At 35.3% G+C, this 15,479-nt stretch overlaps 1 protein-coding gene across 1 annotated transcript; it reads right to left on the reverse strand.

The window, feature by feature from the left end:
* Window positions 1–4,504: 4,504 nt before the first annotated feature.
* LOC142611100 (nicotinate N-methyltransferase 1) lies at window positions 4,505–10,282 on the reverse strand. Its single transcript, XM_075783131.1, has 3 exons — window positions 9,411–10,282; window positions 5,300–5,364; window positions 4,505–4,943 (listed from the first exon to the last, which is right to left on the reverse strand). Exons 1-3 carry the CDS (start codon window positions 10,132–10,134, stop codon window positions 4,644–4,646), a joined length of 1,089 nt encoding a protein of 362 aa, XP_075639246.1. The 5' UTR covers window positions 10,135–10,282; the 3' UTR covers window positions 4,505–4,643.
* Between the last annotated feature and the right edge of the window lie 5,197 nt (window positions 10,283–15,479).

A 15,479-nucleotide genomic window follows, 5' to 3' on the forward strand; every position in this document is an offset into this window, starting at 1 on the left:
GTGTGTGAGTGAGTGAGAGCCTAATAACAATGGAATTTAACTCATTTAAGTTGTTGCAAGTCTGAAACTGCCGGACCCAATGGTCGCTAGCTTAGGTACGCTCGTTATTTATTTAATTAATTATGAAATTTGTCAACGCTACTTCATTCCCATTTTCATTGTTAAGCCGCTTGTATCGGAAGTAGCAAAAATAAATAAACAAATATTCTTTTAACTTAACTGACTTTAAAAATACATGAAAATCGATAAAGAGGTTAGCTGCATCAGGTAGTAACAAAAATAGATAGATAATTACCCTCTTTGCTTAACTGAAAGTCGTGTTGATTTCAAAAACACATGAAAATCGAGAAGGAAGTTTACTGTATCAAATAGTAACAAAAAATAGGTAAATAAATACCCTTTTGTTTAACTAAAAGTTGTGTTGACTTCAAAAATATATAGAAATCGAAGAAGCAGTTCACTTAATCAGGTAGTAACAAAAACATATAGACAAATACCCTTCTCGCTTAATTGAAAGTCGAGTTGACTTCAAAAACACATAAAAATCGAGGATGAGGTTCATCGTATTAGGTAGCAACAAAAACAAATAAACAAATACCCTTTTAACGGAACTGAAAGTCGTGCTCACTGCAGAAACACTTAGTCTTGATTAAATGTAATTCGACACTCATTAATCGGACCCATTAATTATTAATAAATAGATAGTGAAAAATTCACACTTCTCCGAGACAAGAATCAGGGCAGTGCTAAGTTTGTTGACGTGTAATGGACTCATTGCATAGTAACATGACAAAGTAAGTTCTACAATTCCTTGACGTAATTTCCAAAAGATAAGAGTATAACAATAAATAAACATAAAATGGGGCGGTTTTAATGGATGTTGTTTAAGTGATACAGTCTAAGAGAAATCTAATAAAATAAAAATAAAAATGAAATGGTGGGGTTTGTGGGATATTATTGTTGTAACCAGTAGGGTATTTCTCGACGCCATCGACGTATATTCTATGGGTCATGGGTGTTGTGTGCTTCGTCATTGTCAATGGGGACGATACTTTCTATTCAATTCAACAATGTCTCTTCTTTTAAAGTCTACTGAATTGTTGGCCCACCGCTTTCTTTGTCAATTTGTTGTCTCTATCCTATAATTCTAGTATTACTATTATAATATGATGATGATTTGTGAGAGTGTGTATGAGGCTAGCTGGGTGACATGTATAGGTATTGGAGTGGGTTGAATCTAAAGGCTACGTTAGGAACGCATTGCGTTTGTCTTTAACTTTATAGGATAATATTTGACTCTGTTGCGAGGTTGTTCAAATCTTGTTCAACCCCTCTAATAAAGGGTGGAGGAATCAGATAGGCAAACCCAATTTAAGCCCAAAATAATAGAGAATTGAGTTTTACCATTACAAAAGGAAAACATTATCCAGGGGACAGGTCTTTGGGCCCTAAAATTTTTTTTTAAAGCCCATTAGCATCACAGTAGACAACAAATTTGGCAGTCACAATTCACAGGTACAGTCTGAGCAATCTCTCTCTGCTTTCCAATTGACTTCATTCCCATTGACATCTATGGATAAATTTTGCAAAACTAACTCCAGAAGTTACTCGTATCATTCCATGTAAATTTGTGTTAATTTAAATTAGGTAAACTACATATTTTGTCCATAACTTTTATATTATATTTCAATTTAGTCTATAACTTTTCAATTATGTCAATTTGATATTAAACTTTCAATGTCATGTCAATTTAGTCATTACCGTTATATCTTAAATGAAAATTGCTGACATGATAAATTGCTAAAATAAAACTTAAGTTTATTCTCACATTAACGGAAGCTAATTTTTTATTTTGGCTATGGAGCACGTAGCTCGGCTAATGGGCTTACAATCTATTTATTGTTATGGGTATAAGGATATCCTGTAATGGGAAGCTCCTAAGGGCAAAGGTTCTTACCTAAAGTGCAATTAACTAGTCATCTCGAGCACGCTTGCCCTTAGTTTCTCTCTTACTTACTCTAATTCTCTAGTGTATCTCCCTGAAGTGTCTGACATTTTCTCCTTCATTTTCCTACTATTTATAGGCTTCTTGAGTGGGTTAGTAATGATCATTTTCCATGATTTTTCTTGTAGATAGGAGTCCTTCAGGATTATTTCTGACAAAAAAGGGCCCCACTTTGGAAATAGGTGCATTAGTCTTGGGATTTGCAACAAACGCCCGATGCTGCTTGACGACGACCTCTCCCAAAGCATTATCAAGGTACCTCAGAGTGGGCCGAGTTACATCAGACCCTGAGAATGAAACAGCCCACAATTATCTCAGCCGAGCATCATGGACTAGGCTTGATGAAGGACTTTTATCCAACCTATGGTCCATGAGCTTCCCAACAATGGGCTGAAACCCGTACATTGGCCATTATAAACATATCAATAATTTTCTTCTAAAAGATAATGGTAGGAACTAAATTGACACAGTACTGAAAGGTTAAGGACAAAATTGAATCAATTAAAAGGTTAAGAAACAAATTAAAATATAGTATATAAGATAAGAACCAAATATGTAGTTTACCCTTTAAATTATTATTATGGTAATCATATAAATATACACAATTACTATTTATATGCAAATCTTTTATTTATTTATTTTATAAGTCTTTACTTATATAGACAAAAAGAAAAAAATGATTTGAGAGGGTAATAAAAATTGATTAAAAAGTAATGTTTTAATAAAATATTGTATAAAATAGATAATATTTTTTTTTTAAAGTGATTATTTAAAATAAAAAAAGTAAGTTTTTATTAGCAATCACATGACAACTGAATAAGTGAATAACAGTCCAAACATCCCTTTCACCACTACCATATCTGGCTCTATTTGGGTATTGTTAACTTCACCCAAACCTTTTAGCCCAATGCAATTATTAATTAATCATAAAAGAACCTTCTCAAAAAAAATAATAATAATAATAATCATAAAAGAAGTACAACTATGCTCGTTTGGGTTAGTTACTTGCTGGCATTAAAATTAAGTTTTACGCAATTGGTAGGTGATGGATTTAAAAGCAACATGGAGTCTTTGTTAATCAACATGACATCAGGGATACACTGACTTTAGACTTAACATGATTAGTTGTTAGGGAGATAACACTTCTAGAGAGACTTCAAATCTGACAAACCAAGAGCTCAAGCTTATATTCTTCTTCTTCTTCTTTTTTTTTTTTTTTTGAGTAATGATAAATTCATTAAGAAGAAACAAAAAAACTTGCAGGAAACCGGCCCATCAACGGCCCATGAATGAAGAGAACAAGGATGGGGTTCCAAGTCATACAAAAAGAGGCCTAATGGGTCAAATTGTGAGCCAACCCATTTAGGAATCTAAGGCAAAAAATAAATCAAACAAGGCTGAAATTGCTAAAGCTATACGATTATGATATATAAATGGAATTCCCATCCTAACCTCAGTTAAGGAAGAGTGTCTCACAAGTCACAGTCTTGGCATCCCCTTCAATCTATACACAGTTGAGTAGCCTAAATATATCAGTTTAGAACCTTTAGGTTTAACTATGCTATATTACTTCTTAACTACTTTTTTTCCCCTTCACTTGAGACTCTTACTCACACATACATAGTTAACAATAGTTTAGATTTTGTGCTTTCCATAAGATGTGAGGTTTCTTTGTTCTTAGTGCTCGTAAAAGAGATTCAGGATTTGGTGCAAGTGTGTCTTACCAGAATTTTTATCTTTCAACAATGCAAAACTTGAGAATAATTTTTCTCCAGGGAGTATGATGCAGGAACTAGAAAGCACAAAAAAAAAAAAAAAATTACAATTTGATTGATTAATAAAATTTATTTTGAATTCTTTTTAATGTTCTAGTGCCACTCCAATCAACCTTAGGTGCTGACTCCTAGAAGTTTATGCTCTCTTATTTGGTAGTAGCTCTAAGTAAGTCTAAGTACTAACTATGTATCTATCTTCTATTTCTCTATTTTTCAACTTTATAGTTAGAGTAGTATTTATTTTACACACTTTTGTACACAGTATGCATAAGTTGCAATTTACAAGGAAACTTATGACTTTAAGTCATGAATTCAAAGTTTTGAAGCGTCTCGATTTCCCTTGTAAAATATAGCTGTGTGTACCACTCGTTATCGTCACATATTATTTTGGTTTTTGCTACATCACGTCAGTCCAACAGTTTATCAAAACTCCAGTTAACCAAAACCAGAATCACTCTTCTTCTTCTTCTCCTTTTTTCAGTCTAATTTTTAAAACTATGCTTTTAAAGTGATGGAAGAAACTACTTACTAAAATTTAAACCAGCATTGTAACCTTTTTTTTCTCATAACTTCCTTTTTCAGTTGTTCTTTTTCTTCTTAAGGATAAAAACGTGTTATATTCATGCTTAACTTCAAAGTTCAAACCCTACATTAAATCCAACTTCCGAGATTTTGTTAACACTAGAATAAGAGACTGCGATTTGACCATCAAAAACAAGTACAGTTTGAGTGATGAAGAAGGTGCCTTAGTTTTTAATTTTATTTTTTCAGTAATGACCACTAGTCACTTACAACAAGTCCCATTGCAGACATTTTCTTAGATATAGGTGGAGTTCACTAAGTAAGTAACTCATCACTTTCAATCACTTTTGGAACTCCAGAATAGTAAAGAAATCATTGAGATAGAATGGCCGGAAATGTTTGAAACCAGCTGAGTGACCAAGCTGCCTGTATTCTTCTTCAGTCCTATGCTTACCCTTGGTCCTATAGACAGTCATGACAAAGATGTCTCCTTCTAAGAGTGCACGAGTCCTATGACTCTCATCAGACTGCTCAGGCAGCACTGGCTCACAAAGAATCAACTTTCCTCCAACTGGAACTGCCTTGTTACAATTCTCCATAATCAACTTGCATTCATCGTCTGTCCATGTCGTCAAGATCCACTGCCAAATGATAAGGTCAAACAACATTATAATAATCAAGATTATAAAAGAAGATTATGCTCAAGTATAATTTAACCTCACTTTTTTCAAAAATTTTCAAGGTAAAAGTGCAAAAAGTTTTTAGCTGTATAAGCGGTTTCCAAAGACACGTACATGTTTCGGATTTTGATCCTAAATAGACACGTGATTAGAATAAATTTCATAATTGCGTGTAGAACCCGTTACATGTGAGACAATAGAATCGATGCATGTAACAAATGAATAGAGATTTTCACTTATGGGACCATTAATATGTGAGATTTTCACTTTGAGGGACCATTATATATGAGAGGGAGAGAGTTTTTCAACATACAGACCTTCATGAAGATAGCATCGGCAGCCGGAATAGACTTGAACATATCACCACCAACGTGGGTCACGCCTGCCAAAACAAACAACGACGGCTGTCGACATTAGCAATGTGGAATGGTTGTCACACGTAACCTTCAAGTAATTTATTAGTAGAAAAAGTCACCATCACATGGAATATTTTCTATCTATAAGGTTAAATAAATAAAAAAATTATTACAAAAAAAAATTACATAATTTTTACTACAATTATTTACGTGACAGACTATAAATAAAAAAAAAAAAATTATAAATCCATATGAAATTAACTAAAAGTCAATCACAATCACAATCTATCACATAGAAAAATTATAATTTTTTATGTAGTACTAAAATTATTCTATTTATACATAAACAAAAAAGGATTTGAGTAATTATGGCCCGACATGTTCAGCCGAATATTGAGGTTGGTGGTAGCTTTTTTGGTGAAAGGCAAGACAAAAAGAGAAAAAAAAAAAAAAAGTGAGTTTTTCTTTTATTTTTTTAAACTAATTATTTATTTATTTCTAAACTTTAAACTTGAGACAAAAAGTACTGTTCGAGTAATATGTTAATATGTTAAGGCAAATGTTAACCAACACGGGTGTGATGTCAGTTAAGGATATATTTTTCATTCAAAAAGCTGCAAAAAGTTGTAAAAATATATAAAAAATAGTATAAAGTTGCAAAAAGTTATAAAATAGGACAAAATACTATAAAAAAAAGTTAAAAAAATTGTTGTTAACCGGCGCCTTACGGTGCCTGTTAACTCAACCCATATGCTAATAACGATAATAATATTTTTTGTCGGGCTTTTATATGATTGGATTCCTACCTCCCCCTCTCCCAGCTGCTAAACCCACACTTATGTTTAAGATAGGAAATACAACGCATAACTGCTGGTATTGTAAAATTATGAGTAGTGTTAACAAGTAAAAATGTACCGAATTTTCACATCCTCTATTGCTCTCATAGGAATTTTCCCAATTTGGAATCCACCACAATACAAAAACAATACTGTGCATTTGGTGCCTGTAATAATTTCGTATTATAATTAGAGTAAATTGTAAATTACACTCCTAAAGTTTAAGGATATTTGGATTTTATAACTTTTTTTTTTTTGAGAAATGATTTTATAACCTAAAATTTTAGAATTTGAATTTTATACTCCAAATACTGCAACTTTAGGATGTAAAATCTAAACAATCTTAAATTTTAGGAGATAAAATTCAAATACTAAACTCCAGGTTTACACCAATCCCATTCATTCTCTGGTCTCAGCTCTTCTTGGCTTAGAATGCAATATTTCATTACCTTAACTGCTTCTCAAATGGGCTTGGAGATTTGTGACGCAAATAGAGCTAGCGAGGGCTATGCATATTTTATAAAACAACTAAAGTTTAAAATGAGAAAAAAATAAATTAAACACATCGTAATGCAATTTGTGAATTATAAAGTGGAACATTAAGGGTGGGTTTGAACGCATTCAGCGCCTTCCATCTTTTCTTCTTCTTCTTCCTTTTTTTAGTTTCTGCTGCAGGAGACAGACCGCACTGTGTGTGTACTGTGCACATATTGTTCACCTACTTTTCAGCAACTCTTTATTAAAAATGAGACCCGCAGTACTATTCACACATTTAAAAATTATTTTACTACAGTATTTTTAGTTTTCAGCTGTATCAAAACAGACCCTAAGAATGGAGAGAGAAGTTGCTCTTTTCCGGGTAGCGGTTGTAGAGAATTTCTTATAATATTAATATAGAATAAGTACACATTTCATTATATTATTATAATATATGAGATAGGATAATATAATATAGAATAGGTACAAGTTTCTTTCGGTTTAGTTTTTTACCTTTTTTTTTTTTTTCAATTACAATACAAAACAAAATTATTTATTTTCTCATATAGTAAAACTTAAAAGAGTTTGATTTTCAATTTAAAATATTATATATATATGTGTGTGTATTTATATATATTAAAGTATAATCATCCAAATTAAACAAATATCTTACAGTAATAGACTAAGGAAAAAATCATTTAAGATTATAATAAAAATATATAATATTGATTTTTAATATAAATATAATAAACCACGGAATCAAAAGATATTGATATTGTATATAATAATATTACTTTGCTAATTAATAAGCTATATATAGCTTAACTGACACTTCTTTCTCCCATAATAATTTTTTAGAGAGTGAGGTTGTGGGTTCAAAATTTATCAATAAAAAAATTACTTTTTTTTTTAGAAACAATAAAAAAAATTACTTAACACAATTATCAATTACAATGCCAATAAAATTACTAAATTTTAGTAAAATTGGAGTATTAAGTATGATAAAATCATAAAATATAATATGCGATATGTGTTTTATACTTTTAATTACAAAAAAAAAGTATCTTTCAAATTATTTTATTTGTACAGTAGTAAACAAGAATTTTTTTTAAATAATACATACATAGGTAAATATATATGTATATAAAATGCCTATTTTATGTACTCATTATCTATTAATTTCCCATGTTTTGTCATGATCCTACTAGCTATATTTAGGCATGAATATCTGCAAACAATTCCTCTAGTGCAGATTCCCTTTTATTTATTTACTATTCCTGAACTTTAGCTCATATTTGATATTTCTAACGTCCATTGAGAAAATAATCAGTCAGAGACAAACCAATGACCCTTGGCAACTCCTATATATCTCCCCCAGTTAATGTATAAAAGAAAGAAAGTAAAAAATGACAAAGAGCAACTGCACCACTTATCGAGGAGTTGAATTTTTTTTTTTTTTTGAAAAGAAATACAAAGAACTTTTATTGACGACGACTGTTCAAATTAGCCTATAAAACAAATTTAATGTTTGGTCATTGCTGACACTTCTTTCATTCAGACTATGCGATAAAAATCAATAATAATTTATTTGAGAAAAAATACAAAAAACTTTTACTAAATACGACTGTTCGAATTAGCTATAAAACAGATTCAATGTTTGGTGACACTTCATTGAATGTGATAAAATTCAATAATAAATTATAATGACTTAAATCATGTCACCATTTAAAAGAATTTATAATAAGTAGCGTGGGTTGCATACTTAGAGCTAGTGTGGAATTCAAGTCACTGGTAATTCAAGTAAATGTAACTATGTATGCCCCTATAAATATTTAAAAGAAAAGATAAAAAGAGTACAAGCAAAATAGGTAGAAAAAAGAAAAAAGAAAAGAAAAGAAAAAGAGGTCCATGAACGTGCAGATTGTCAAATAATTATAAAAATATTATAAAAATTTGTTAAGTCGATAGAGTTAAATATATATTTATAAATAATAAATATTTAAAAGAAAAGACAAAAAACACAAATAAAAGCGGCCCCAAAAAAAAAAAAAAAAAAGTGAAAGCAGTGAAGCTCAGTAAAAAGAGCCTAGGCCATCTACAGTAATTTTGGTTGACTCTTTTTATATAATTAATAGAAATGGAAATAGATATGGCTATCACGTTATTTACGTGTACTTTTAACATTAAATAATATTATATGTAGCTCAGCATCACCACCACTTGTTTTTTTGTTTTTTTAAGAGAAGGATGACATCAACTTTATTAATAAAAAATTAGCCCGGTAAGAATTACAAAAATAAAATGGGAGAATACCGAAAAACCTTTAATATCTCTAACATATTTAGCTAAGTTAGACATTATACAATTGCTCGAACGGCTGGGAAAATGAAACACAACTATCTGCCCCTAACATGGCTTTGCTAACGTGGTAAGAGATTTAAGATTATTAGCCAATACCAAAAAAACAATTAGTATCTTTGTTTGATAATACGAAACATGTCATCAAAAGTAAAAATCATAGAATTAAACTCTATAAAAATAAATATAAAAAATAAAAAACGTAAAAATATTGCTAACATAATAATGTCAAATCTTTTCATTTCCCAAAAAAAAAAAAAAACAGAAGATAAGATAAGATAAGATTTTAAGATTTCAATGTGGAGTTACCCAAAAAAAGAAAAAATCAATAAAACGTCTTTCTCAAAAAAATAAAATAAAATAATAATAATAAAACGAGTGAAGAAAGAGTAAAATCTTACCGGGAATAATGGGTGCTTTGGCGACGACCTCAGGCAAATCAAAGTTGATCCCTTCCTTAACATGAGGATGCTTCTTCAATATCATCCTCAAGCAATCCCCTGCACTCCCACCCACATCAACCAGTGTTCTCACTCCACCAAACCCATCATAGACTTCCAAAAACGCCTTCACGAACGGCACAGATACACCGGACATAGCCTTCAACATCAAACCGTTCATCTCCGGCTTTTTCCCATAGTACGAGTACGCAGGCTCACCGTTGGCTTTCACAAATGGCTCCAAAGTGGGGTCCACCACAGCCTCGTGGACCAATGGCCACGCTCTCATCAGCTCGTCCTGATGGTGCTGCAGCACGTACGAAGCATAGGATAATCCCTCGCTGTCCGTGACCAGCGTTTTCCCGACCTCGGTCAGAGAATACTGTCTCTCCGAAGAGGTGTCGGAGTCTGGGGTTTTGCTAAGGTGCTCCGCGAACACGCCGTAGCTGGTGAGCATGCGGAGGATGCGCTGGAGATTCTCTGGGTCCCCTTGGTGACCCGATGGGAGGACACGAGTCAGGATCTGAGAGGCTGAGAGAGGTGAGTTGGACCCACCTTGCCAGATGGCATCAGCGACGTTGAGGCGGACGACGGCGTTTAGGGACATGGGCACGCTGATCATGTTGGCTAGCTCCATTATCGCTATCCTAGCGTCGTTCCTATTCTCTGTGCTCTCGTTCTCCATTATACTAATGTTTTAGTCTTTCTTTAATCTTTGTGGTCTCTGTGTGTGAGAGAGATTGAGAAAGTAAAAGAGTCCTCGAGTTCAGTGTCTGGCTTTTATAAGAAACTAGCTAGAACTAGAAGCCGTGCTTCTCTCTTTTACTGTAACTAGGGCTGAATTCAATCCGACCTATTGGGTTGGGTGAATTTTTAAGACTTGATGGGTTAGGTTGGGTTACAAAATTTTTTTATAGCAGATCGAGTTTGAGTCATAAAATTTTAAACCTGCTGAACCCAACCTGATTCACCCATAAATTTAATATATATATTTAAAATATATTATATAATTAATAAAAAAATTTAAAATAACTTGCTCTTCCTTTCCTATATAAAGCCAGTTAGTTCACACAAACTCTAGTAAATTAAAATGATATATTATTGTTTAGTCATTAGTGTTGTTTACCTTTATAGAGTTACATTGATACTAATCTTTGGGTTTTTTTAATATATTTATATTTATATTTTTTTCCTACTCAATTTAATAATAATAATAATTAAAAATTTGTCCAACTCATGGGTTCAACCTGACCCATGTGGGTTGGATTGAGTTGTGTTGAACTTATGTGATGGGTTGGGTTGAATTTTTTTTGACCCATCATGGTGGGTTGGGTCAAAAAATTTCTTTAACCTGACTCATGCACACCTCTAACTGTAACAACAATTTTTACAACTTTTAATCATAATTTTCAGCTGAAAATGATGAAAAAAAAAATAGCAATGGGTTTCAATTAGTTCAACTGGTAAAGTCTCTGATAGTTAAATAAAATATCTGGAGTTCAATTCCCACCTATGCCAAAAATTAATTGGTGTCTTGATCTGATGATAAAGAGTATTATCAGGAGTAGATGCTAAAAGTTAAAACTATCTCAAAAAAAAAAAATCCATAAATCCACGACTCATAAATCAACGCATAGATAAGTTAAAACTCTCTCGATAATAAATTAAAACTCTCTCTCTCTACAAAAGGTGTTGGTTCCAGAGTCAGTCCCCTTTTAGGCAAGGAATTACCGAATTAGGTGAATAAGATAACTATCTATCAGGTGGTGCCACGCATAACACAAAAAGCTATATTTTTATGCATTTCTTGATTTATTTTTGTGGCAAGAGTTGTTCTTGTTGTTGTTTTTTTTTTCTTTCTTTTTCTTTTTCTTTTAATGTGGTTTTAAGTTAGAGCCATCCCATAGAGTACTAAAACCGATCTCTGGGGAGAATTGCTAAGGACATACACTTTTGTACAACTTTGCGCCACAACTCACCACATAGTGAGTTGTGATTAGTTAGAGTGTGTTAGTGGGTCATGTGGGGATACACTCAAACCAATCACAACTCGCAATGTGGCGAGTTGTGGCCAAAGTTGTGCAAAAGTGTGTGTCCCTAGTATTTTTCATCTCTGAGATGGGTTGGGGACCACACAGAATGATACTGAGTATGCACTATGCACTGTATTTATTTTGCATTTTCTTTTGAGATAAAGATAGGTTCCATGATTATCATGGACTTAAATCTCTCTCTTTTTTTTGTTGATAAAATGGACTTAAATCTCTTTATTTTGTGTACTTGCCGAAGATTTTTTTTAATATTTATATATTGATGAAGCAAATGTTCGTCAGTCGTTATAAGTTCGTCCAGATAGGGCCGGTCACGCTCCTGCGTCACGACGGAAGCAAGAGCTCACTCAAATGGCTACCGGTGTGGTGCCTGCCACAACGCCTCCGATGCCAAAGTTAGTGTGGAAGAAGATTTATATCAATAAAAACCAAAAATAGCTCAGTATATCTTGTGACTATGTATGTACCTTGTATTGGTGTTGTGAGGGCTTTATATATCCCTCTGGATTCTAGCCGTTGTAGTGTTAATGTCTTTCTTGATAACGTCTCCAGCTGAGTAATGAGATTTAATATGTTTCCAACGGTTCGTCCAGCTGGTCTCGTAACCGTTCGGGACATTATTGGCAGCATTGAATGGTCTTAACATCCTCGTCAGTGATGCGGATAATCGGTCAGGTTCGTCTGTGGAGGCGATCTTGTCCATGTTTCACTTCGTCAGTCCCATCAGCTGCCCCTCGGGTTCCATGGTCGTCAAGACATGTCCTAACGACTGTGGAAGATGAAAAGGTTTTATTTTTATTTTTATAGGCGACCTTTGGGATTTCGCGCTGCATTGAATGCGTAGTGGCGGCGTTATGCTGGTCGTGGCCACGTGGCATAATACGGTTGGAGAGGGCTTAGGTCCTTATTGTATGACCCTTGGGTTTCTCGCCAATTTTCGGTTTTTCTTTTTTGGATTTTTAAACTTCCCTTCTCCTACTTTACTTTTCATTTTCTCCAAGTTCTTAGTTTATTTCTCTAAGCATTTTCTTCACGTAGTTTTTCTCTGTCACTCTCCTTTGAGCCGGTGCGTGCTTGGTGTTGGGCTTCTCGCTTTTTCTTCTCTGAGGTATGTTCTTCTCCTTTTCCTTCTTCCTATTCCTTCCTTTTCTTTACGCAAACATCTGATTTCTTTTTCTTTTCTTTTTGGCCTTTGTTTCTTGGTTTTTTTGGGGGAACTTTAGCACTTTCCCATTTTTCTGTATTTTTCTTGGGTGTCCATGGTCAGTAATTTTGAAGTTAGAGTAGCTTGCCCTTCGATTTCCTTTCTTTTTGCTCGCTTAGGGGGGTTCTTAGGTGTTTTTCCAAACCTTGAGAATTTCATTTTCGAGGGTAACAGCTTAGGCGTTGTCTTGGGTGAATTGTTTCTGTTGCTTCGTCAATCAGTTGACTGGTTCAAGGGTTTGGTGAGAGAGCAAGGGTCAATGTCTGAGGTTAGGTCTAGTGATCTCGAGACTGGGTTATCGTCTAGCGGCGACCCCATGGAGGGGGATATAGCTGCGTCGACCCTTAGAGAGGTTAGGGCACCCTTGTGGAGGTGTGTGGGTTGGACGTTGATGTCGTGGGTAGGTTTAGGGATAGGTTTCAATTTCCGAAACGGGTTCGTGTTCGTCAGCCTACTGACAAGGAGAGGGCTTGTCAGTTTTTTCCAGGTGAAGTGTGCTTCTATAAGGCCGCTTTCACTTGTGAACTTAGGCTTCCCATCCATCCGTTTGTGATGGAGCTTTTAGCTTATCTGGGTATCGCTCCTGGGCAACTTATGCCCAATTCATGGAGTATAGTGGTCAATTGTATGAAAATATGGTTAGCCGCTAACGGGGAGATGATCAGGGTGAGTGAGCTTGTCTATTTGTATCGTTTGAAAGAGTCCAAAGAGTATGGGTATTATGAGTTAGTACCTTGGGAGAGAAGAACCAGGATCGTCAAGGGTTTACCTTCATCCTTCAGGTACTGGAAGTCCAGATTTGTCTTTGTGTCCGGGGACGATTTTGAGACCCCCTCTAGCCAGGATTGGGGTGATATCCCCAGATTGCTTTGTCGGTGGGGAACCCCGACTTTAGGTGCGTTCGTATCCTTTCTTGTCTTTTTTTTTTTTTTTTTTTTAACCTCTGTTGAATCCGTTGTTATCGTCATTAACCTCTTTGATTCCTGTGCAGTTAAAAGGAGGCCTAAGCTCAAAAACAGGTATAAGGAACGCGTTGAGAAGGCCATTGAGTACTCCCAGACCATCGAAAACTAGGACGATCTAGTAGATCCGCGGACGCTTGCTTTTTACAATCTTGGCCTCGACCCGTCCCCCTATGTTCTGCGGAGCCTTGACATTGAAGGAAAGAAGAGTAAGCATTGAGTTCGTCAGTCTTGGTCCCCGTATCTGTATTCGGTACCTTTGCTCTTTTATAAGTGTTTCCTTCTTTGCAGAAATGACGACGAAATTTAACAAAGGTATGTACGAGAAGATGCGGTCTAAGAAGGACGAACCACTGTCCACTATTGGAAAAAAGGTGGTCCGTGTCAAGGGGAAGGTTTCCTCCGTCACTCCGACTGCTTCGGCCACCCCCGTGATTTCTATGGCAGAGACGACGAGGATGGCTTCTCCTGCCACCTCGGTTGAAGAGATCTCGACCCCTACTTCAAAAAGGCCTCGTACGTCTGATAGGGGGAAGGAGGCTGCTTGTTCATCCACTATCTGGGATGACGAGAGGTTAGCGGCGGACATGGCTCATGGGGTCGTGACCGCGGAGGACCTGAATGTGTTCTCGGGTTTGCCTCCAAATGAGCTGATGGGTCGTCATCTCCATAAGCTCGTCCAAGTAACCCGCTCGTGCTAAGTTATCTTTTTTTATTAGATATAGGTGTACTAAGGTTAAATTCCTTCACGTGTTTCCTTCTCCTTTTTTTTTTTTAGGTGTTGGGGGAGACCATTCATCTTTCCTCGGAGTCCCTTGCTCAGAGGGCTAAGGTTGAGTCCTCGCTCTCTCGGATTAAGGTCCTGGAGATGGAGAACTCGAAACTGAAGAAGGATTTGATAGTTTTGATGGAGGATGTTCATCATGCCAGGGAGGAGGTCAAGAAATTGAGTGACAAGCTTAAGGTCGAGCAACAGCTGGTTTTGGAGAAGGACGAGCAACTTGCAGCCGCTAAGGAGAAGATCAAGGTCGTTGCCTCCAGGGCTATTGAGGGTTTCCAGCAAACTGAGGAGTACAACTCCGTGCTCTTCAACTGGTATTTCAAGGGGTTCGAGCCTTTGAGGAGATACTGCATCAAGCACCCTTCTGGAATAGATTTGGAGACGCTGGACATGGAGGAAGTGGACAAGGAGATCTCTGCTGACAAGGCTGCTCAAGCAACGACTGCTGACGCTCCTGGAGACATTCCTGCCGTTGATGTCCCAGTCGTCAAAGCTCCTGCCCTTGGTGCCCCTGCCGACGACGATGCTATCCCGAACGTTTGAACCTGTTACTTGTTCAAAATTTCCTTTTTTTTTTTTTTAAATGCCTGACATGTTTTAGGCTCAAATTCCAGAACATTTTTAATTTGCTTTTTGATAAGAATATCTTTAGCCCAGTGTTTATGGGTTTTTAGATGTAAAAACAAAGGTAATTGCCCTTGGTTTTTGGGCTTTTATAACATCGTATTTACTTACATATGTTGTACCTGTGTGTGCTTCAAGACCCGTCAACCTTTTTGACCTGTTAGCAACTTGTATCCGTCAAGGCTGGATCTTATCTTTTGGCTCAATCAGCAATGCACATTTGCTTAGGCGAAGTCTCATTACTTTAGCTATCTTTTTATTTTTTTATTTTTTATCTTTTCGTCTTCGTCAGTAACGTACATCTGTCTAGGCGGAATCTTATTACTTAGGCTTTTTCTTATCTTTTTAGCCTTCGTCAATAATGTACATCCGTCTAGGCAGAATCTTATTACTTAGGCTTTTTCCTTT

Source organism: Castanea sativa, chromosome 9 (assembly GCF_040712315.1).
Source record: "Castanea sativa cultivar Marrone di Chiusa Pesio chromosome 9, ASM4071231v1".
Taxonomy (NCBI): domain Eukaryota; kingdom Viridiplantae; phylum Streptophyta; class Magnoliopsida; order Fagales; family Fagaceae; genus Castanea; species Castanea sativa.